The 20,343-nt window shown below is 57.2% G+C and overlaps 2 protein-coding genes and 1 long non-coding RNA gene across 4 annotated transcripts in view; 1 reads left to right on the top strand and 2 right to left on the bottom strand.

The window, feature by feature from the left end:
• The window catches only part of LOC132005773 (uncharacterized), a 37,909-nt gene extending 35,242 nt beyond the window's left edge, over window positions 1-2,667 (bottom strand). For both annotated transcript variants that reach the window (XR_009400910.1, XR_009400909.1), the window contains exon 1: window positions 2,471-2,667. This is a non-coding gene — a long non-coding RNA (uncharacterized LOC132005773). The remainder of the gene's footprint in view (window positions 1-2,470) is intronic.
• A 122-nt stretch (window positions 2,668-2,789) lies between these two features.
• On the top strand, window positions 2,790-17,274 carry MAP3K10 (mitogen-activated protein kinase kinase kinase 10). The gene is made up of 10 exons (XM_059383309.1): window positions 2,790-4,013; window positions 7,781-7,961; window positions 10,829-10,977; window positions 11,428-11,603; window positions 12,211-12,457; window positions 14,050-14,166; window positions 14,703-14,874; window positions 14,990-15,102; window positions 15,485-16,135; window positions 16,828-17,274. The coding sequence occupies exons 1-10, from the start codon at window positions 3,332-3,334 to the stop codon at window positions 17,148-17,150; spliced, it is 2,811 nt and encodes a 936-aa protein (XP_059239292.1). The 5' UTR covers window positions 2,790-3,331; the 3' UTR covers window positions 17,151-17,274.
• Window positions 17,275-17,611: 337 nt separating this feature from the next.
• Window positions 17,612-19,976, bottom strand: TTC9B (tetratricopeptide repeat domain 9B). The gene is made up of 3 exons (XM_059383310.1): window positions 19,478-19,976; window positions 18,758-18,940; window positions 17,612-17,830 (listed from the first exon to the last, which is right to left on the bottom strand). Exons 1-3 carry the CDS (start codon window positions 19,890-19,892, stop codon window positions 17,721-17,723), a joined length of 708 nt encoding a protein of 235 aa, XP_059239293.1. The 5' UTR covers window positions 19,893-19,976; the 3' UTR covers window positions 17,612-17,720.
• Between the last annotated feature and the right edge of the window lie 367 nt (window positions 19,977-20,343).

Below are 20,343 nucleotides of genomic sequence, written 5' to 3'. Positions count from 1 at the left end.
GCAAGAAAGAAAAACACGGGCCAATTCCATTCTGAAAACAAACGCAAAACAACCCTAAATGAAATAGTATTAAAAGTCTGGCACAGTGGGGCGACTGGGTGGCTCAGTACATTAGTTAAGCCTCTGCCTTGGGCTCAGATCATGATCCCAGGGTCCTGGGATTGAGCCCCACATTGGGCTCTCTGCTCTGCAGGGAGACTGCTTCCCTGCCCCTCTCTGCCTGTCTCTCTGTCTACTTGTGATATCTCTCTGTGCGTGTGTCAAATAAATAAATAAAAATCTTTTAAAAAATATAAAAATATATTTTTTAAAAAGCCTGGCACAAGATAAGGATTGTTCATTATCACCACTATCGGTAACATTGCATTGGAATTCCTAGCCAAACGGGAAGGGGAGAGCAAAGAGTTATAAAGGTGGAAATATTAAGCTGTCATTTTGTTACCACAAGAGGATCATCTAGCCAGGAGAGTATGGAGAATTAAAACAAGTAAGAGTGAGTTCAACAACGTAGCCAGAAGAACATTAGCAATAAAAGCACAACAGTTGTAACTGATAAGAAGAAAAAAACCCAAGTCATAAATAAAAAGTAAAAACAGTAAAGTCCCAGGGAGTGAACCAGAGAACGCATGCATAAGATATCCCAGGAGAAAATTATACCTGTGTCCAAGACAGAAGACTCAATATCACAAATCATAAATTCTCCCCCAAATTAGTAATTTATTCATTACAAGCTCAATGAAAATCCAAGGTATTTGTTGTGGAATTGACAAGGTCCATCTCACTCCCCATTCCCCTGCAGGAACCCCCAGGCTTAGAATCAAGGAGGCTCCCCTTCCTCACCCAAGTCTAGACAGCTACTTGGAAACCACTTGTTCTGCTGCCCATCTGCCTCTCTCTGATTTGAATCAACCCACAAGGTAAACAGAGTAACAATGTCAGCATAACACAAGCATGTTGGTTAATAGGCAATTTTGTCCTGGAAGTTAATATTTTGAAGCAATCAGGGGCAAGCTTTCTCACAGTTAAAGGGGAAGCCTAGTGATCAAAGAGGATCTTTACACACAAAAAGCTGCAAATCTGCAGAAGGCTCTTCCTTTAGATACACCGTGGCTCCTTTTGGTGGTTTAAAGACCATAATGCTTGCTGCAATGTTATGGTATGTGGCCAAGCTGTGAATGCAGATGAAGAAACTACAATGATATTCTCTCATATCAAAATGACAGATTAATGGGAGACAACACCTTCAATCAGATTTTTAATTTTGATGGAAATGGTCTCCATTAGAAATTATTACCTCCAGACCAGCATCTCTGAGAAGGAAGCACAAGCCCCAGCTTTTAAAGATTGCAAAGAAGAGACTGAAGGCGCTCCTAAGTGTGAATGTCCGTGGAAATTTAACTGTGCTAGTATTTCTACTGGTTTCTCATTGGTATGTCTTATTGGTTTCGTAGCTCTGATTATAAAGTTGCGTTCGTTTTGAACAATCTGTTCCTAGTTCTATTTTTCCTATAAACCCTTGTTATATATTGCGCACTGTTTTGTAGAACTCCAAGTTTTTTCAGGAACGCATATATCGGTTACAGCAAAATCACCTGTACTCAGAGTAAGGGGGGGACTCTGGCTTCTAACAAGCATTCTTGATAGGTCCTAAGTTGGGGAGGGAGGGTGAAGGTTGGGGGTAGTTCTCTGGACCTTGGGAACCACAGCCCATCATAGTTCCTCTCTTCTCTCCTACCTCCAGACCTTCGGGCCACCCAGGAAAAGCCACGGGAAAAGGCCCAGAATTTTGCCGCTTACGAGCTTACAGATCTTGAGCCAGTCGCTGAAGCTCTGCAGGACTCAGTTTCCTCACTCTTTAAATGGGAAGGCAGTGTGTTTGAAGAATCATGTTTAATTAAAAAATCTGCCTCTGATTCCCGCTTTGCCATTTACACCTCTGTGACCTCGGACAAGAGACTCTGCTTCTTAACACGTCATCTGTAAAATGGGGTCTCTGCGAGAATTTAATGATGCTCCCCGCGTGCAAAGCACTTAGCACAAGAGGCGCGTTAAGCCCCAATAAATTGAAGTTCCTATTCTGGGAGGCGGGGAATTCTCGAGGGTATGAGGTTTGACTGCTGAGGCGGAAGAACCCAGAACTGGTGGGAAAAGACATGGCTATGATTTCCCCACCGACAGTAAACACGTCCTGCCTGCCGGGTCTTTCCCGCTGAGGCCTCTCATCGCCGGACCCCCCCCCCCCCAGCTTGCAAGAGCCACCAACAAGCTTCCAGTGTTTGGGGCCGCCTCCTGTCGCGCGGGTCCGAGAACGGACTACATTTCCCGACGTGCACCTCGGGTCGGGACCCCAGGGGGCCGGCCAGCAAAGAGGACCTTGTCCCAGCCGCGTTAGAGGCTGGAGGCAGTAACCACCACTCAGGCAGCTTCTATATTTCGCTTTGCGAAGCCAGTCAGCCGCCGTCAATCCCACCTTGAGCAGCGGACCCGCAGGGTCTGTGGGAGCGCTTGGCCCCCTCCTCCTCCCCTCCTCCTGGCGTCCGGTCCAAGAGGTTCCAGGGTCCGAGGCCAGGCTTAACTCCCCGGGAGGATTCCTTCGGCCCCGCGGGATCCCCTCTGCGGCCCGAAGTTGGCAGCGGGGCTCTGGGGGCTAGTGGACAGCCTCGAGGCCGCCCGGGCGGAGACTACAACTCCCAGGCGGCACCGCGGCGGCGGCGGCGGCGAACACGTCACTCGGGCACCGCCGGCGGCCCCGGGAAGCTGCGCGGGCGGGGGCAGGGCTGGGGCCGACCGGGAGGCGGGTGCTGAGGATGGGGGCCGACCGGCCGCCCCGCGCGTGAGAAGGCCGAGGGGCGCGCCACCCCATCGCGGGGCAGGCGCCCCCGGGCCCAGCCACCCCCACCCCGCCCGGCAGTCGTGGCCCGGGATGCGGAGCCGGGGGCCGCCGGTGGAGCTGCGCGGGGTGAGAGGCGCGGGGAAGGGGGCTGCCTGCTTCCCTCACCCTCGTCCACCACCGGCGGGCCCCGGCAGGAATTCGGGAGCCGCGCGGCCAGGCCCTCTTAGCGCCCTGACATTTGGGGGGAACAGGTGAACCCGCCGCCCTTCCCGCACCCCGCCCCGCTTGGGCAGCTAAATCAGAGGGGACGACCCTGCCCTTTTAAGGAGGCTTTTTGTTGCTCCTGCGGAGGCCCCCCCCCCCCCCCCCGGCCATGGCCACCAGGAGCCTCCTAAAACCCACAGGGACTGCCCCCCATCCTGGCCACCGGGGCCCCCCCTCTGCATCCCGCGGGCAGCCAGTGTGAAGCGGCCTCCCGCAGCCCCCGGCCCCTCCCCCATGGAGGAGGAGGAGGGGGGGACGGCCAAGGAGTGGGGCACGACCCCCACGGGGCCCGTCTGGACCGCGGTGTTCGACTACGAGGCGGCGGGCGATGAGGAGCTGACCCTGCGGAGGGGCGACCGCGTCCAGGTGCTTTCCCAGGACTGTGCGGTGTCGGGCGACGAGGGCTGGTGGACCGGGCAGCTACCCAGCGGCCGTGTGGGCGTTTTCCCCAGCAACTACGTAGCCCCCGGCGCCCCCGCCGCGCCCGCGGGCCTCCAGCTGCCCCAGGAGATCCCTTTCCACGAGCTGCAGCTAGAGGAGATCATCGGTGTAGGGGGCTTTGGCAAGGTCTACCGGGCCCTGTGGCGCGGCGAGGAGGTGGCTGTCAAGGCCGCCCGGCTGGACCCTGAGCGGGACCCAGCAGTGACAGCAGAGCAGGTGCGCCAGGAGGCCCGGCTCTTCGGAGCCCTGAAGCACCCCAACATCATTGCCCTCCGAGGTGCCTGCCTCAGCCCCCCACACCTCTGCCTGGTGATGGAGTATGCCAGGGGGGGCGCACTGAGCAGGGTGCTGGCAGGCCGCCGGGTGCCCCCTCATGTGCTGGTCAACTGGGCTGTGCAGGTGGCCCGGGGCATGAACTACCTACACAATGATGCCCCTGTGCCCATCATCCACCGGGACCTCAAGTCCATCAACAGTAAGTGGTGTCCTCCCCCCAAAACTTGCTTCTACAGAATCTTGTGAGGTCAAGTGTAGGTGGTGGGAAATGGGGACACCAGAAGACACTGCCTAGGGTGAGAAGAGGCAGCAGTATACCTTCCCGGCCAAGTGAGGCAGGCCTCGCCCATTAAGGGAGGAAAAGGAGGCTCAGAAAGGTCAAGGGGCCACCTGTACCCCAGACTACAGAGTCACAGTCGCTCAGTAAATGTGACCGGCACTGCCCTCCTGGCATCAAACAGCACCGATGCAGTGGCCGCCCTCATGGCATTCGCTGTCCAGCCCCGATGCCAGAGTCCACCGGGGGGGGGGGGGGGGGGGATAGAAAGAGCCTAGCCTGGAGTCAGGGTTTCTTAGCCTTGGCACTATTTATCTCTGGGGCGAGAGGATCGGAGCAGGCTGCCCTGTGTGTCGGGGTCTCTTTAGCAGACTCATGGGCCTCTGCCCACCAGATGCCCTGAGCATTCCCCATCCCCAGTTATGATAACCGAAACTTGTCTCCAGACATTGCCAAATGTCCCCTTGGGGTGGGGGGAGGATAAAGCCGCCCCCACTTGAGAACCATTTCCTGGAGTCCTCCCAGGCCTCTGCCCCAGCTAGCGGAGGCCAAGTGGAGGTGAGGGAGGAGGAAGCGGGATGTGCCTTATGTAAAATCTTCCAGGCTTCCTGGCTTATCCCAGGCTCTCAGAAGTTGCTTGGTTGGTTGAATGGGAACTGGGGCCAGGCAGAAGGGAAGGCTCCCCAGGACCCCCACTTAGGTCCAGGAGCTTCTCATAATGTTAGCACATGTTAACGGAGCACCTATTCCCGGTGGTTTCCACTCTTGTGGTCCTCACAAACTAAAGATTTCATTCATTCCCCAGTACTTCCTGAGCCACACCCTGCTGGGGGTCCTAAGTATACAGCAGGGGAAAGCCTACCTTCCTGGCACCTCCCATCCTTCCTCTGCCCCACCTCACTCCCTTTCCTTCCACACTGATGGATTCATTCTTTCTTTTCTCATCTGGTGTTTGCTGGGCCAAGTCATACGCTAAGGAAAGGGCTCAGCAGTGAATGAGGCCAGAGTGTGCCCTGCCCTCACCTGAAATGTGGTGGGTTCCCCTTTGCCCTCACCTTTGGATCCCCGCATCTCATCTACTTCTGATTTCTGCCAATTCCGCGCCTTGACATTTGTTTGAATCCATTTCGCGGGGTTTTTTGTTTTTGTTTGTTTGTTTTTTATAATTTTGTCGTTCTGCCCTCCCCCACCCACCCTGCAACAGCAAAGCCCCTGCAGCAGAAGGATGTGTGTTCCTTACCTTCTAGACCTCGCATTTGGGCACTAACAGAGCTGCCAGGAGCTCGAGGGGTGCCAAGCACTGTGCCAGGGCTGGGGAATGGAGCAAGAGACACACAGATGGCTCCTGCCTTCCCTGATGCTCCGATTTGCTGGGCAAGTGGAGGCAGGATGGGCAGCGTGTCCTCTTGAAGACTGACCGTGCTCTTCTTGGCCCTTCCTCACCCCTGCTGATTCAACAGCCTAAAGGTGGAGTGTAAGGACACACACCCGTGCCGCCAGGTTTCCTGCAGCCATTGCTACCAGACATAGGATTGTTGGGGCTCTGTAGGCTCAGTCAGTGGGACAGGTCTGTGGCTGGGACAGTCGGTCATGGGGCTTCACAGCCCAGCTTCCTCCATTCCTCTTTCCCAAAGGAGCCCCTCTCCTGGTGCCATACATACACTGGTTCATTCAACCAGTAATTCATAAGCAGAATTAAGTATATGGGCCCTGTCGTAAGCTCTGGGATTACAGAAGTGAATCAGGCAAGATTTCCCCATATGGAAGTTAGGGGCCAGTAAATAGAAGTAGATGATGGTTATTTAAATGGGTAGGTAGAGAGACAGATGACACTTTCCAGAGAGTATCAGGGGCTCTGAAGGAAGTAAAGTAGATCACAGATGAGGCAGAAGGAGCTCTTGGAGTCAGATGAGCAGGGGAGGCAGTCCTGGAGTGGAGGCCTGAGCAAAGACTACCCAAGGTCCCAAAGTGGGAATGAACATGCCTTGTTGGAGAAAACAGCAAGGAGACCAGAGGGGTTGGAAGAAGAGGAATGAGGCAGAGTTAGGAGATGAGGTCAGAAGTGTAGGCAGGGCCCAGATCAGGATGACCCTGGGGGCCATGATGAGGATTTGGGGTATTTTAGTCAATGCCATGGAAGCCATTAGAGAGTTTCTACACAGGGGTGACGCAGATGGGAGAGTGTTCCCTCTGTCACAGGGTCACCCCACAAACAGGAGAGGTGGGGACCAAGAAGAGAGGGATAGAGTCACATGCCAGAGAGTCAAGGGAGGCCTCTGGTCTTTGATGACGGGAGATGTAGCCAGAAAGGATCAAAGATCCAGGTGGAGGACAAAGGACCAATTATGGTGACATCGCACACTAATAACAATAGCCAGGATTTTGTAAGGATGTACTTTTGCTTCAGGCCCTAAATCCTTCCTACAACCCTCTAGAGTAAATATTACTGTTGTCTCCATTTAACAGAGTAGAAATTTTAGCATTAAGAAGAATACATTATAACAAGGATATGCTAGTGAGTGGCAGAGCGGGATTCAAACCTACGCAGGGCCCTGTACGCTTTGGAGACTCTGCTTGGTAGAAGCTGGTAGAACATCATAGCAGTTAAGATATTGGGCTCTCGGGACAGATCTCGATCAGGTCTTTGCTGCACAGTTTTCTAGCTGTATGATCTTGGCCAGGAGACTTCATCTCTCTGAGCCTAGTCAATAAAATGGGCTGCTTTCTAGTTAATTCATATGAAGGGCTTAGCACAGTGCGTGCCATATAATGGACTGCTGATAAACACCAGCCATGATTATAATCATCGTTAGGAACCATCCCAGGCAGCAAGTTGGAACCACTCAATATGCTTGGGGGATATATCTGTCCAATTCTGTCACCCTAATGCTATGAAACAAGCCACCCCCAAGACTCCGTGTCTTAAAACTTGATGTCATTTATTGCTGCTCACACATGTGCACGCCTGCCAGAGGGTAAGCTGTAGGCTGGGCTCAGCCGGAGAGCCTTGACTCCAAGTAGCTCCCATGCACTCTGGACCAGAAGGCATGGTCTCGTGGTGATGGCAGAAGCTGAGAGGGCAGGCAGACAGGTGAGGCCTCTCAAGGCCTAGGCTAGGACCTGGCATTCTCATCCTGTTGACCAAAACAAGTCATGTGGCCAACAACCCGGAAGTCAAGGAGGGGGAAGTATACTCTGCCTCTTTCCCGGGGGAGAGGAAGGCACAATCACACGGCCAGGACTGTGATGCTGCAGAAGGGAGTAGAATTGCACCCCCCATGCAGTTTGCCACAGTGGGTAACAAAGAACCACATTCGTCCCTTCTGCTCATGGCCTATAGTTCCCACCTCTGGGCTGGCTGGGAATTCAAGGCCTAGACCAAGGAGAACCAAGGCATTGGCTACAGACCTTGCAATGAGCTCCCCAGAGCCCAGGTTGAAGTGAGGAGGGTAGTGGGCCCAGGAGAAGCCCCCTCTGCCTTCATGGGAGCCTGGGGCAGGGATTGGACTGCAGGGAAGGGTCCACGAAATTCCAGACCAGGAAAGGAGCCACTGTGGGGAGGGGGATGGAGCGCTTGAGGTGGGGGAGAGAACAAGTCGGGGACTCCAGCTGAGGCAGGGGCCAGGATACTTGGGTCTGTAGCCCAGAAGCTGTGGGGTGACCCACCTTTCTTCCTCCCCACCCCCCAGTCCTTATCCTGGAGGCCATCGAGAACCACAACCTCGCAGACACGGTGCTCAAGATCACAGACTTTGGCCTCGCCCGCGAGTGGCACAAGACCACCAAAATGAGCGCTGCGGGGACTTACGCCTGGATGGCTCCAGAGGTTATCCGTCTCTCCCTCTTCTCCAAAAGCAGTGATGTCTGGAGGTGCTGATGGGGACGGTGGGGGAGTCCTGGCAATAGGGGAGCAGGGGCACGGGGAGGGGTGACAGAGTGGGAGGGGCGGTCTCCCACTGAAGCAAGGATCCGGGCCTGGCCAAGGGGCCCGCTGGCAAGGTCAGGCCAGCAGACACCAAAGCGGGTGTCTGCTCCGTGTGGTCAGGTGGCAGCTGAGGACTCGGATTCTAGTGGAAAATTCCAAAGATCTAGAGATAAGGTGTCAGTACCAGGGCCCTCAGTCACCATCTAGCATGCCACCCCACTTGTCAGCAGGAAACTGAGGCCTTTGGAGGCATCCATCCATCCACCCATCCACCCAGCCGTCCATCCATCTGTCTACTCTGGGTGCTAGGGATATGACAGGAAATAAAAGTAGACACATTTCCTGCCCGTGGGGATAGTAAATAAGTAAATAAACACAAAAAAGCTGGGAAAACAGCTGGTTTTGAGTTTAAAAAGTCCTAAAATAATTTCAAAAGATAGCGAGCTAATCCCCCAGGACAAAGCAGCAGACAGTATTAAGAGCCAGGTGGCAGATCGAAAAGCCAGAGGATGACTTTGGGGAAGGCTTTGCTAGGAAGCGAGACTTGAACTGAGTGCAGGCAGACACGAGGGAGCCAACCCTGTGCAGTTTGGGGGAAGAGGCTTCCTAGGCCATGGGGACAGGGCCCACAAAGGAGACCCCAGCGTGAGAACAAGCTTGCTCCATTCCAGATACAACTACGAGGCCCACGCAGCTGGAGCAGAGCAGGCAAGGAGAGAGGTGGTAGGAAATGACAGAGGAGAGAGCGGGATGAGGGACCAGGCACTGAGCTTTATTCTAAGTGCGGGCGAAAGCCAAGAGTGGCCTTAGTGAATGGCATGGTTTGGCTGAGTGTTGCAAGGCTGCCTGGGCTGGAGGATGAGGACAGGAGTAGTGGGGGCGGGTGCCAGTGAGGAGGCTGTTGCCCTTACCAGCGAGGCTGGTTGGTGGCAGCTGGACCTCTTCAACCCCAGGCCTCCTCCTGGGAGGGAGCCCAACCCAGGTCAGTCCCCAGCTGAGGCTCCAGATGGACCAAGTGGCAAAGTCATGGCTTTGGGGCAGACAAATCAGACAGAAGGTCTCCATGAGAGCAGTGCAGCCCTTCGGAGAAGGCTCTCAGTGGCTTTATGTTGAAGCATTCATCTGTGGTACCGAACATTTAACAGAGCCAGATCTCTGAGCAGAAAACCCCAAATGCAACAAACGGAAGCTTCTGCTTGTATGTAAAGCCCAGGGCCTCTGTGGGGCCCCCGGCAACAGGAATTCGGGATCCTAGATCAGGGGGTTCCTCAACAGGAGTGTCATTGACATCAGGCAAGGTCATTCTTCCTTGTGTGGTCCCACCTGTACTTTTCAGGATACCAGGCATCCATGGTTCCTGGCCCCCAGACGTCATCACGCTCCCTGGTTGTCATGACTGTCCAAACATCCCAACGGGTTTCCAGTGATGCGGGGGAGGTGCGGGGTTCACGCCACTGCTATTTTCCTCCACCTCGCGTGGCCTCTCTTCCCAAGCTCGCTTCATCATCCAACATCCAAAGTGGCTGCTTGGGCTCCAGCTTTTAGGACCACATTACAGCCAGTAGGAAGGCCAAAAGCGGAAAAGACACCCCTTCTCTCTAAGGACACTTCCCAGAAGTTAGCTGCAGTGGACATAGCCTCCTCCATCCCACGGTCTGGGGCTATTGCCCCGGGGGCTCCCTTAGCTACAAAGGAGGATGGAAAATTATTTCAGACAGGATACGCCCCACTCAGAGTCCTAGTGCTGGCCATCAGAAGGGAGGCTGCCAGCTGGAGGAGAAGAGACGTGTCCCTCTTGCTCTGGGGCCTAGAACAATGTCTGGCGCAGAGCGGATGTGTTTCTGTGTGGAGTGAACGCATGTGTGGATGTGGGGGAGCCCGGGGACCTTCCGCATGCCGGGCGCTGCATGAGATGGTCATTAGGCTCCTGAGGGAGCTCAGTTTCCCAGAGCAGGTGGACCTGCAGGGGACCAGCAGAGGGGTGCACGCCCCGGTGTTGCATATCCATTAAGGACACTGCCATGGGCCTCAAGCAGGCCTGAGACCTATCCACTTACTGGCTGTGTGACCTTTAGGCAGACAACTTAGCCTCTCTGAGCCTGCGCCTGCTCGCCGGATAAAACAGGGGTCATACCCATACCTTCTGCCTTACAGGGCTGTTGTGAGGATTACTGAGAGCGCCTAGCACGGTGCTGGCCTGGAGTAAGTGCTTTATACATGTTAAATAGTGTTAACTTGTTTTTAGAGGTAAGTGCTGAGGGGTCTTGTGGGAACATAGAGGAGGGGCCTCTAACCTCGCTTTGGAGGCTATGGAATCAAGGAAGCTTCCTGGTAGAGAGGGTACCTGAATTCTGACTTAAAGGACAGTTATGCAAAGGGAAGGATGTCCTCAACAAAGGGAACAGCATGTGCGAAGCCAGAGGGTAGGAAGAACAGGGCTGGTTCAGCTTGTTCGACGTGACTGCAGCTGATGCTGGGGTTGGTACAGGGGCAAGAGCACTTGGAGGCAGGGGCTACAGGGGTCATCAGAAGTCAGGGCTAAGAAAAGTGCCTTTGCTCCATGGGCACAGGGGACACACTGAAGGTTTTCAGATAGGGGTGAAGGGAGAGAGAGCAAGGGCAAGACGTCAGAGAGAGCCAACCCCACAACATTTATTTGAGATCAGGCCAGCAGAGGTCAATCACGTTCTCATGGCCTCACTGGAGGTTGCTAGGGTGAGGGAGGCCCCCCAGGGGACCAGAGGCAGGGCTGGGGTGTAGGTGAGGATTGGGGTGGGCTGCAGCATCACCCCTCCCTCTTCCCCACCTGCAGCTTCGGGGTGCTGCTCTGGGAGCTGCTGACGGGTGAGGTCCCCTACCGTGAAATCGACGCCTTGGCCGTGGCATATGGCGTGGCTATGAACAAGCTGACGCTGCCCATCCCCTCCACGTGCCCCGAGCCCTTTGCCCGCCTCCTGGAGGGTGAGCCAGGGCCCTGTGGAGATAGGCTCAGCTCGGGTGGCAGGGGCCCTCGGGCCAGCCCTCACTCCTTCACACCCATCCATCCCAGTGGGCCCAGGAATGAGGGAGAAGGGGACGCAACCATCAGACCACAGACTGCCTCCATGGCCCCCACACTCTTGTTCTGGCCAGGCCCACGGCTCCTCAGGGCAGCTGTTAGCATTCACTGGCCCGGGGATTCCTCCCTGATCCTTGATTCCGCCACACATGAGGGAGCAGGTCCCCAGGTTTCTCTCCCAGAGTTTCACTGAGTGAAATGTTGCCAGGAATTTGGCTCTGCCTTCCTTCCCCTTGGCTCCGTGGAAGTTGTTGGTTCCCTGAAGTCCTGCCTTCCACGGGGCAAGGTGATGCCCCAGAGCACGACCACTGACATTTCCCCTCCCACTGCTGTCCTCCCCACCCCCACCCCAGAATGCTGGGACCCAGACCCCCACGGGCGGCCAGATTTCGGGAGCATCTTGAAGCGGCTTGAAGTCATCGAACAGTCAGCCCTGTTCCAGATGCCACTGGAGTCCTTCCACTCACTGCAGGAAGACTGGAAGCTGGAAATTCAGCACATGTTCGATGACCTCCGGACCAAAGAGAAGGTGAAGGCAGGGGACAGAGTGGGGGGGATGAGGTGAGAGGCTGCATTCTGGGGCCTTCAGTGTGGCAGAGGCCCCTCCCTGAGCTGCAGTTTTTGGGTTCATCCAGAGCCGGGGGGGGGGGGCTTCTTTGCATAATAAGAAAAGGCACCAGGCACTGACATTCTTACAAGTGATCTATGGGGTTCTGAAACCTAACAGCCAGAATGGGAGGGACGGGGGAGGCAAGGGAGACGTGGCATGAAGGCAGCTTTGCAAAGTATGAACAGTGGCTGACCTCCAGGGGTGAACAGTACATTGGTGCACTACTCTGCCTTTTTTGGATGTTTGAAGTTTTCCAAATTGAAGAGCCAAACAATTAAAAATCAAAGGGGGAAAAAATAAGGCCACCCCTTTCTTTGTGCTAAAACAGTCTCGCCTCCTGACAGGGCTGGTAAAGAGTGAGTTGCCCCATCACTGGTCATGCTTGTGCTGTGCCCTGACCACAGCAACCGCGGGTGCATCCTGGGGGGGTGGGGTGCAGGAGAGGTGGATACCGAGAGAGGTGGGTATGGGGCTAGGGGGCAGATAGGTATGCCTCTCCGTCCCCAGCCACCCATCTCCTCCCCAGGAGCTCCGGAGTCGGGAGGAGGAGCTGCTGCGCGCCGCTCAGGAGCAGCGCTTCCAGGAGGAGCAGCTGCGGCGGCGGGAGCAGGAGCTGGCAGAGCGCGAGATGGACATCGTGGAGCGGGAGCTGCACCTGCTCATGTGCCAGCTGAGCCAGGAGAAGCCGCGGGTCCGCAAACGCAAGGGCAACTTCAAGCGCAGCCGCCTCCTCAAGCTGCGGGAAGGCGGCAGCCACATCAGCCTGCCCTCCGGTACTGCCCCCCGCCCCGCGCCCCGGAGGCTGCCAGGAGCAGGCCTAACAAGGGCCTTCCCTCTTCCTTTTTTTTCTTGCTAACTATATCACGCATGTGGAAAAAGACCAGAAAAACAGTACAGCTTCGGGAGCACATATAGGCCCCCGCCCCATGAAGGCAGAGAGAACCTCCAGCCACCCTGAGTGCCCTCACACCCCCTCCGAACACCAACCCCCAGCCACCCCCACCTCCACCAAGAGTAACCTCTATTATGACCTTCGAGTTGTTCATTCCTCTACTTCTCTTTGTTGTTTCCTCTCCCACCTGTTTTGCTTGTTTGTTTTAATTTTGTGGGGTTTTTTAAAAATTTTTATTTTATTTTATTATTATTATTTTTTAATTATCTTTCAGTCTCCTGCTTTTTCTGGCTTGCCAGAAATTTGTTGAGAAACATCATTTATCCATGGCATCTCCCACAATGGGAGCGGATGTTGCCGCTTGCATCCCCCTGGGTCCCCCTGGCATCGCATAACACACCCCTCCTTCCCCTGCATTTCTGATAAAGTGGTATTAAACCATGTGAAATTGCTAACCTTCAGCCCGTTTGTTTCACATGGCTTAATCAATTTCAAGTTCAGGTTTGGGCTCTTGTTTTCCCAAAGGCTGCTTCCTAGGGACCCTTACAGTGTTCACCTCCGTAAGCCCTGTAAAGTTGCTAGACTCTCTCTGGGATATTAGAAGCCATAGTGCAGTGTTCAGAACAGCACTGGCCAACAAAACTTAATGCAAACCACACAGCTGAGTTTTAAATCTCCTCCTGGCCGCCTTAAAAGCTGGAAAAAAAAATAGGTGGCATTGAATTTAACAATATATTTTATTTAGCCCCATATATAGATCCAAAATGTTATGGTGTCCCATGTAACCAACATAAGAAACATTGTTAGGGATTTTACCTTCTTTTTTCATACTCAATTTTTGAAACCCAGCATACAAGTTACAGTGCATCTCACTTGGTCCAGGCACTAAATTTGCATCAAAAAATACTTGATCTGTGTTTGGATTTCATGAAATTTGCAGTTGGGAAAGTAGACTCACACACACACACACGTGATTCACATACCCAAGTTGTTCCAAATGTACTTCAAGGTTTTCAATAACCAAACTGAGTATCCATTTCTAAGTTTAAGTTTAAATCCACTGCAACCACACAGATGAAGTGTAAACTCTCCAGTTCCTCAGCGGCCATCCCACAAGGCAAGTGCTCCGTGGCCACATGTGGCTAATGGCCACCACGTTGGACAATTAGGCCTAGATCCATAGTCAATCCTTAGTTAATTAGGGACCCAGTTAGGATCCTTCCTCTCAACATCCGGCATGTGCCAGAGGTCTCTGGTGGACTCGTCATGGTTAGAAGCCTGCCCTTTACCCCAGAGGTGCAGGAGGCCCAAAAGTGGGCACCCTCCCCCCATCCTTGGCCTCCAGGTAACTTGGGCAGTTTGGGAATGCAAAACAGTGGGGTTCCCATTCCAGCACTCCTTCTATCCTATGAAGAGACCTTCTCTTTGGCTACCCATGGAGCGGCTTGCTCAGGAAAGTCTCTCTTTTTGCAGGCTTCGAGCATAAGATCACAGTCCAGGCCTCTCCAACCCTGGACAAGCGGAAAGGATCCGATGGGGCCAGCCCCCCAGCAAGCCCCAGCATCATTCCCCGGCTGAGGGCCATTCGCCGTGAGTATCTCCCCAGGCCCTGACCCATCTGTCATCAACAAACTTTCTCTGCACACATTTGCAGAGAATGCACTCAGCAGGAGGAACAGGAACAACAGGGACAAGACAGGCAGGGTCCCCTCCCTGATTCTCATTGGAGAGACAGAATAAACAAACCAACAAGTCAGTTAGGAGGACAGTTTCCTTTAGCGGTAAGTGCTGTAAAGGAGAGCAGGGAAGGGAATTAAAGAGCAAAATGGCTGTTTTACATCAGGAAGGCCCGTGTAAGGAACTGGGGTTTGAGCAGGGACCTGCGGGGTGAGAAGGAGAGAGGAGGGCCAGGATCCGAAGGAAGTATGTCCCTGCCAGAGGGACCAGCAAGGGCCAAGGCCGGGGGTGGAGGTAGGTGGAAACAAGCAAGGGAAGGATCATGCTTGGAGTTAGAATCCAAGGTCCCTTGGACTTGCTGGTGGAGGGTGGATCTGAGAGTGAGGCGGGGAGCACAGTGGGCAGAGACTGTCCAAGACCCCGTGACCCAGCAGCTTCTCTTGACCCAGTGACTCCTGTGGATGGTGGTGGCAGCAGCAGTGGCAGCAGCGGTGGTGGCAGTGGGACATGGGGCCGCAGCGGGCCCCCAAAGAAGGAAGAACTGGTTGGAGGCAAGAAGAAGGGCCGGACCTGGGGACCCAGCTCCACCCTGCAGAAGGAGAGGGCTGGAGGGGAGGAGAGGTACTTGCCGCTGGCAGCCCACCGCTGGCCCTGCCCCTGGCCCCCAGGCCCTCTCCCGCACAGCCAGCAGGCCTGCACTGTAAACCCCTCCCCCCATCTCTGGTGCTCCCTGCAGGCTGAAGGCCCTGGGGGAAGGAAGCAAACAGTGGTCATCAAGCGCCCCCAACCTGGGCAAATCCCCCAAACATACACCGATCGCCCCAGGCTTCGCCAGCCTCAATGAGATGGGTAAGAGTGTGAGGGTGCCTTTAAAATGGAGAGGGAGGGGCATCCGGAGAGAAACATAACCCAAGAGGAAGAGGTGACCGCTCCTCAGGCTTGGGGGCATGCGGGCTTGCGGGTTTGGGGCCTTACCGGGAGGAAGCCGGGGCACTGGACCCGTGGGTCGGCAACCTTCCTGGAAAGGTCCGGGAGCAGCTGCTGGTTGCAGGCTCATTCCCTGCAGCATGGGGCTCATGTTTGGTGGAACTTGGTGGCCGCGCTGCCCGGAGGGTCTTTTGGGGCTGTCCCCTTGCCATCGAGTCCCCCGGGCACCGTGGGACAGCGGGGTCGGGGGGCGGGGCGGTGGCCAGACCCGGGAGGCGAGTGACGGGCCCTCTCCCGGTTGCAGAGGAGTTCGCGGAGGCGGACGGAGGCAACAGCGTGCCCCCCTCCCCCTACACCACCCCGTCCTACCTCACCGTGCCCCTGCCTGCCGAGCCCTCCCCGGGGGCGCCCGCGCCACTCTCCCGGCCGGGCCACGGCGGCCGGCGGCGCTGCGAGCTGGCCCTGCTGGGCTGCGCCACGCTGCTGGGCGCCGTGGGTCTGGGCGCAGACGTGGCCGAGGCGCGCGCGGCGGACTGTGAGGAGCAGCGGCGCTGGCTGGACGGCCTCTTCCCCCGCGCCGGCCGCTTCCCGCGGGGCCTCAGCCCTCCCGGGCGCTCGCCCGGCCGCCGCGACGACGCGGCCTCCGGCCCGGGCCTGGCGCCCTCGGCCACCCTGGTGTCGCTGTCGTCCGTGTCTGACTGCAACTCCACGCGTTCGCTGCTACGCTCCGACAGTGACGAGGCCGCGCCGGCCGCGCCCTCCCCGCCGCCCTCCCCGCCCAGCACCAACCCCCTAGTGGACCTGGAGCTGGAGAGCTTCAAGAAAGACCCCCGCCAGTCGCTCACGCCCACCCACGTCACGGCCGCGCGCGCAGTGAGCCGCGGGCACCGGCGGACGCCTTCGGACGGGGCGCTGGGGCAGCGGGGGGTGCCTGAGCCCGCGGCTCCCCGCCCTGGTGAGTGAGATGCCCGGCAGCCAGGGTGCAGAAAGCCACTCCCCTCCCCAACCCACCCCCAAGGTCCAAGGTCCCAGTCCAGCGGCGACCCCCTCAATGCCAGGGTCTGTGTCCCCACAGTCCTCCCTGCTGGGTGGTTGAGCCCCCGGGATGCCGGAGAGGTGGTAAATGGAACTGCCTCCAGGGCCAGGCGGGTGACATTCGTGGCGACAGCAACAGCTATGGGGAGTCTCTTGTGCCTGACGCTGTTCCCTGTGCATTTATGAACAAGGCCAACGACGTGTGTAGGAATCGCATAGGCATGGGCTATACCTACTACCAGACACTGGGCAGGGAGGGAGCTGCTGTCCTGCCCCTCGGAGGCAGTACTGTGCCTCAGGTCTCTCTGCTGGGCTGTGTGCCCACACCCCGCACTTCAGAGAGGGATTGGAGGGGAGCGCTTTATCTAGAGTGGTGACAGGGGAACAGGCTGTGACAGCTTAAGGAAGATGCTCAGAGTCACTCCCAGATGAGTGAGCACTTAGGGGTGCTGGGGGCCTAGGCCAAGGTCTTGCCCCAGCTGGAGAGCAGGCCAAACATCAGCGGGTATTTCCAAAAAAAGTCAGAAATTCCACTTCTCCTGTAAAGGTCCTGGCTTTTCAGTGCCACCTTCTGGCCCACCCCACTGACCTCATCTGATCCTCTCTTACCAGGCCCTCGAGACCCCCTGGACTTCCCTCGCCTGCCCGACCCCCAGACCTTGTTCCCGACCCACCGCCGGCCCCCTGAGTTCCCTGGCCGCCCTACCACCCTGACCTTCGCCCCAAGACCCCGGCCGGCTGCCAGTCGCCCCCGCCTGGACCCCTGGAAACTGGTCTCCTTTGGCCGGACACTTGGCATCTCGCCTCCCAGCAGGCCGGACACCCCAGAGAGCCCCGGACTCCCTGGCATGCAGCCCACGCTGCTTGACATGGACATGGAGGGGCAGAGCCAGGACAGCACCGTGCCCCTGTGCGGGGCCCATGGCTCCCGCTGACGCCCACCCTCCACCGCCCGCCTGGGCAGCCATGAATGTAGCACCCCAGGCCCCGCCCTGGCCTGCTGTGCCACAAGGCGGGGGGGGGGGGGGGGCCCGGGGCGGGATACTTGCTCTATTTATTGGGGAAGGGGGGTGGGGGTCACTTAATTTATTCCTTTGTACCCCAGAGGGTGGGGCCCTGTGCCCACCCTGCAGTTGGGGGGAGGGCGGGCAGGGATACTCAGGGACAGGGCATCATAGGGATTCGGCACAAAATGCAGCATTAAAGGTAACCCCTGCCCCCTACTGCTCTTGGCTGTGTCTTTCCCCAGCCCAGGCCCTGATCCTGGGTCATCCCCAGGGGGGCACCCCCTCCCCCCATCCCATACTTCCTCCCTGAGCCTCTGGGTTTCCGAGATCCAGAGGGGGAAGCCCAGGCAGTCTGTCCCTGGGCCCCACAAGAACACCACACAAAGAGGTTACGGTCACCAGTGACAAGTGCTTTACCAGCAAACACATGAGTCAGGGGAAGTTACCCGGTGAGGTGGGTGTGGGGGGAGGGAAAGCAACCCCCCCCCTTGGTTGGCCTTAGCCAACGACGTCCCGAGTCCCGGCCCCGGCCCCACTGTCTTCCCGCTGGAGGCTGCAACGGTTCATCTTCAGCTGAGTCAGCTGGATGTAGCGGAGGACATTGGTGTCTGTGGGGGAGGTGGGTACGGCGTTACCTGGGTGTCCAGGGACAGCCGGTGGCATCCACACCGCGGCCACTCACACTTCACCATGCCCAGCCTACAGCAGCTCCCCCTCACAGCCGCTCTTGCCAGAGTCCTCCAGAAGCCCCAGCCACAACAAGCGGAATGGGGACCTTTCACACCTCCACACTTTAGCTTTTGCTGTGCCCTCCGCCAGAATGCCTCTGCTCAGACGCTGCTGTCATACTTCTGCCCACCCTCCCAAGAACATCTTCGAGATGTCTGTTCCCTCTAAACCTCTCACCGGGAAAACTGATGCTGCCTCTGCTCTCACAGCCCTGGCTGGGACCTATACCTGTTCTGCTCCCCTGTCGCTGGCTCTCAACACAAGACTGATGCTGTGTCTGTCCCCTGTCCCCAACACCTCCCCCCAACTATGATGTCTTAGAGAGCAAGCAACAAGCCTCCAGCTCTGCCAAGCCTCCCCCACCCGACCCCACCCCTGTGAATTTCTTAGCCTTGTCCACCCTGGGGTCTGCCTCTGCCTCCCAGCAAGTGCTCCACCAGCAGCGAGTGGGTGAAGAGGGTAATGATTAGGTGGGTGTGTGAATGGGTTAGTGAGTGGATGAATGAGAATGGGGGGTGGGTGGAGATAGGGGTAACTGAGTAGGGAGTGGCTGAGTAGGTGAGTGGGAGGTATAGATGAGTCAATGAATAGATGGGAGGTGGTTGGGTGAATGTCAGGGGAACATGGTGGGGGGAGGAGGGAGGTGAATGAATGGCGGTTGAGTGCCAGAGTGTAAGGAGTAGGTGGATGGAGAGGTAGATCCTGGGGAGGAGGCAGAGCCCTTCCTTGAAGCAGCTCTGCCCTGATCCTCGTGTTTCCTTGTTTTCTCTGCTCTAGCCCCTTTCCCTGCTTGGTCCGGCCCTCACCTGTGGGCTCCCGGCTGCGGGCCTCCTGCAGGTAGCGCAGTGCGCGTGCATAGTCGCCCAGGTGGTAGAAGGCAATGCCGGCGCGGTAGGTGGCCTTGAAGTTGCCCTGCTGCTTCTCCAGGACCTTGAGACAGTACTCGCGCACCCGTTCATAGTTCACCAGCTCCGACTGCAGCAGGCAGGCTGCGGGGACACCGGGGCCGGTGCTCGCAGAGCCTGGCGGCACCCCCAGACCTCGCCTGACTGCTAGGAGCCCCCCAGCCCTTTCCGGTGACTGAGCCCTGGGTTAGGGATTGCTCAGGCCACCGGGGCCGCCGATCTTCTGACCAATCAGGATAGAGTCAATCTGCGCGGCCGCTAGAGGGCGCGAAAACACAGACAAGCGCTCGCGGGCGATTAACTGGGAAGTTTCTGCAGGGGAGAGGACTAAAGGCGATCTCAGGTGAGGGATGGGGCGTTGAATCGCTAATCCCGGATAAGATTTTCTTACCTGAGGTTCGCAGGTAACAGTTCAAAGCCCATTTCTTGCACCTCAGCTCTTCTATCCCTGTGTTCCCCTCCACCCCCAACCCCTCTTCTTGATAAGCTCTGGGGTCTCCCTTCACAGACCCCAGATCTGGGCCCTTCCAGCCTCCAGCCCCCCGCCCAAGGCTTCACGATTGCCCCTCACTCCCCAACCCTCTCCGTATGCACCCTCTGCGCCCCACGACGGCCCCATACCCGTGAGAGAGTCATAACATTCCACCTCCGTATTCTCCACCAGGCGCCGCTGCTCCTCGCTGAGGCGGGCTGGCCCCGGGCTGCTGGAGGGCCCGGGGGCAGGGGCGGGCAGGCCTCCAGGGCGGGCCCCCTGAGCCGCCTTCAGCTGCAGCAGTGCCCGGTGATACTTGCCGATGGCTTCCCGGAACTTCTTCTCTCGGTAGCAGCGCTGGCCCTCCGCCTTGAACGCCACGGCGGCCCGCAGGCTGCTGTCGAGTGCCGCGCCCAGGGCCCCCGACGGCTCGGGGGCAGGGCTGGGACGAGCCGAGCCATGGCGGGGGCCCGGGCCCGGCGGGGAGAGGGCGGGAGGCGGGCGCGGTGGAGGCTCCGGGGCAGCGCTGAGCATCAGCACCGGGGACAGCGCGCCGCGCTGCATTGTGGGAAACTCCTGCGGCCGCCGCTGCAGCTACCGCATCGCCCCCCGCGGGGCCGGTCCCCACCCTTTCTCCGCCCCCGCACCTCCGGCAGCCGACTCCGCCTGCCCCCTATGGGTCTAGAGAAACCCCTCAGGACTTTCCCTTTCTATCCTCCAAATCAGCCCCAGCCTTAGTTCTCCAACCGGCCTCTCCCTTCTTCCCACTCCCCTTACTCCTACCCTCCTGCCTGTTCTCCTCCCCCCTGCCCAAAACTCCCACAGCTTTCTGGAAGGAAAACAAGTCTACGGGAAAAAGACGGAAGAGATCAACCTCGTGGAAAGCCGGTTTTCAGACCCTAGGCATTTCAGGGATTTAGATAAGAACACAGGTTATGGGGCTTGTGCTGCCCAGATTCAATTCCCTGCTTATAATTTCTCACTAGTGATAGTACTTGGGCAAATCACCCAAATT

The sequence above is a fragment of the Mustela nigripes genome, chromosome 17 (assembly GCF_022355385.1).
Source record: "Mustela nigripes isolate SB6536 chromosome 17, MUSNIG.SB6536, whole genome shotgun sequence".
NCBI classification, from domain to species: domain Eukaryota; kingdom Metazoa; phylum Chordata; class Mammalia; order Carnivora; family Mustelidae; genus Mustela; species Mustela nigripes.
Note: the sequence above shows the minus strand (reverse complement) of the source record. Positions and strands in the feature narration are given on the sequence as shown.

What these genes read in the sequence shown, in the direction of transcription:
- MAP3K10 (XM_059383309.1), top strand. Translation starts at nt 3,332, where the DNA reads ATGGAGGAGGAGGAGGGGGGGACGGCCAAGGAGTGGGGCACGACCCCC. An exon ending in CTTTGCCCGCCTCCTGGAGG is followed by an intron (nt 10,978 to 11,427) that starts GTGAGCCAGGGC and finishes CCCCCACCCCAG; the next exon opens with AATGCTGGGACCCAGACCCC. An exon ending in CGCCAGCCTCAATGAGATGG is followed by an intron (nt 15,103 to 15,484) that starts GTAAGAGTGTGA and finishes TCCCGGTTGCAG; the next exon opens with AGGAGTTCGCGGAGGCGGAC.
- TTC9B (XM_059383310.1), bottom strand. Translation starts at nt 19,892, where the DNA reads ATGCAGCGCGGCGCGCTGTCCCCGGTGCTGATGCTCAGCGCTGCCCCG. An exon ending in ATGTTATGACTCTCTCACGG is followed by an intron (nt 18,941 to 19,477) that starts GTATGGGGCCGT and finishes GTGTCCCCGCAG; the next exon opens with CCTGCCTGCTGCAGTCGGAG. An exon ending in CCGCAGCCGGGAGCCCACAG is followed by an intron (nt 17,831 to 18,757) that starts GTGAGGGCCGGA and finishes CCTCCCCCACAG; the next exon opens with ACACCAATGTCCTCCGCTAC.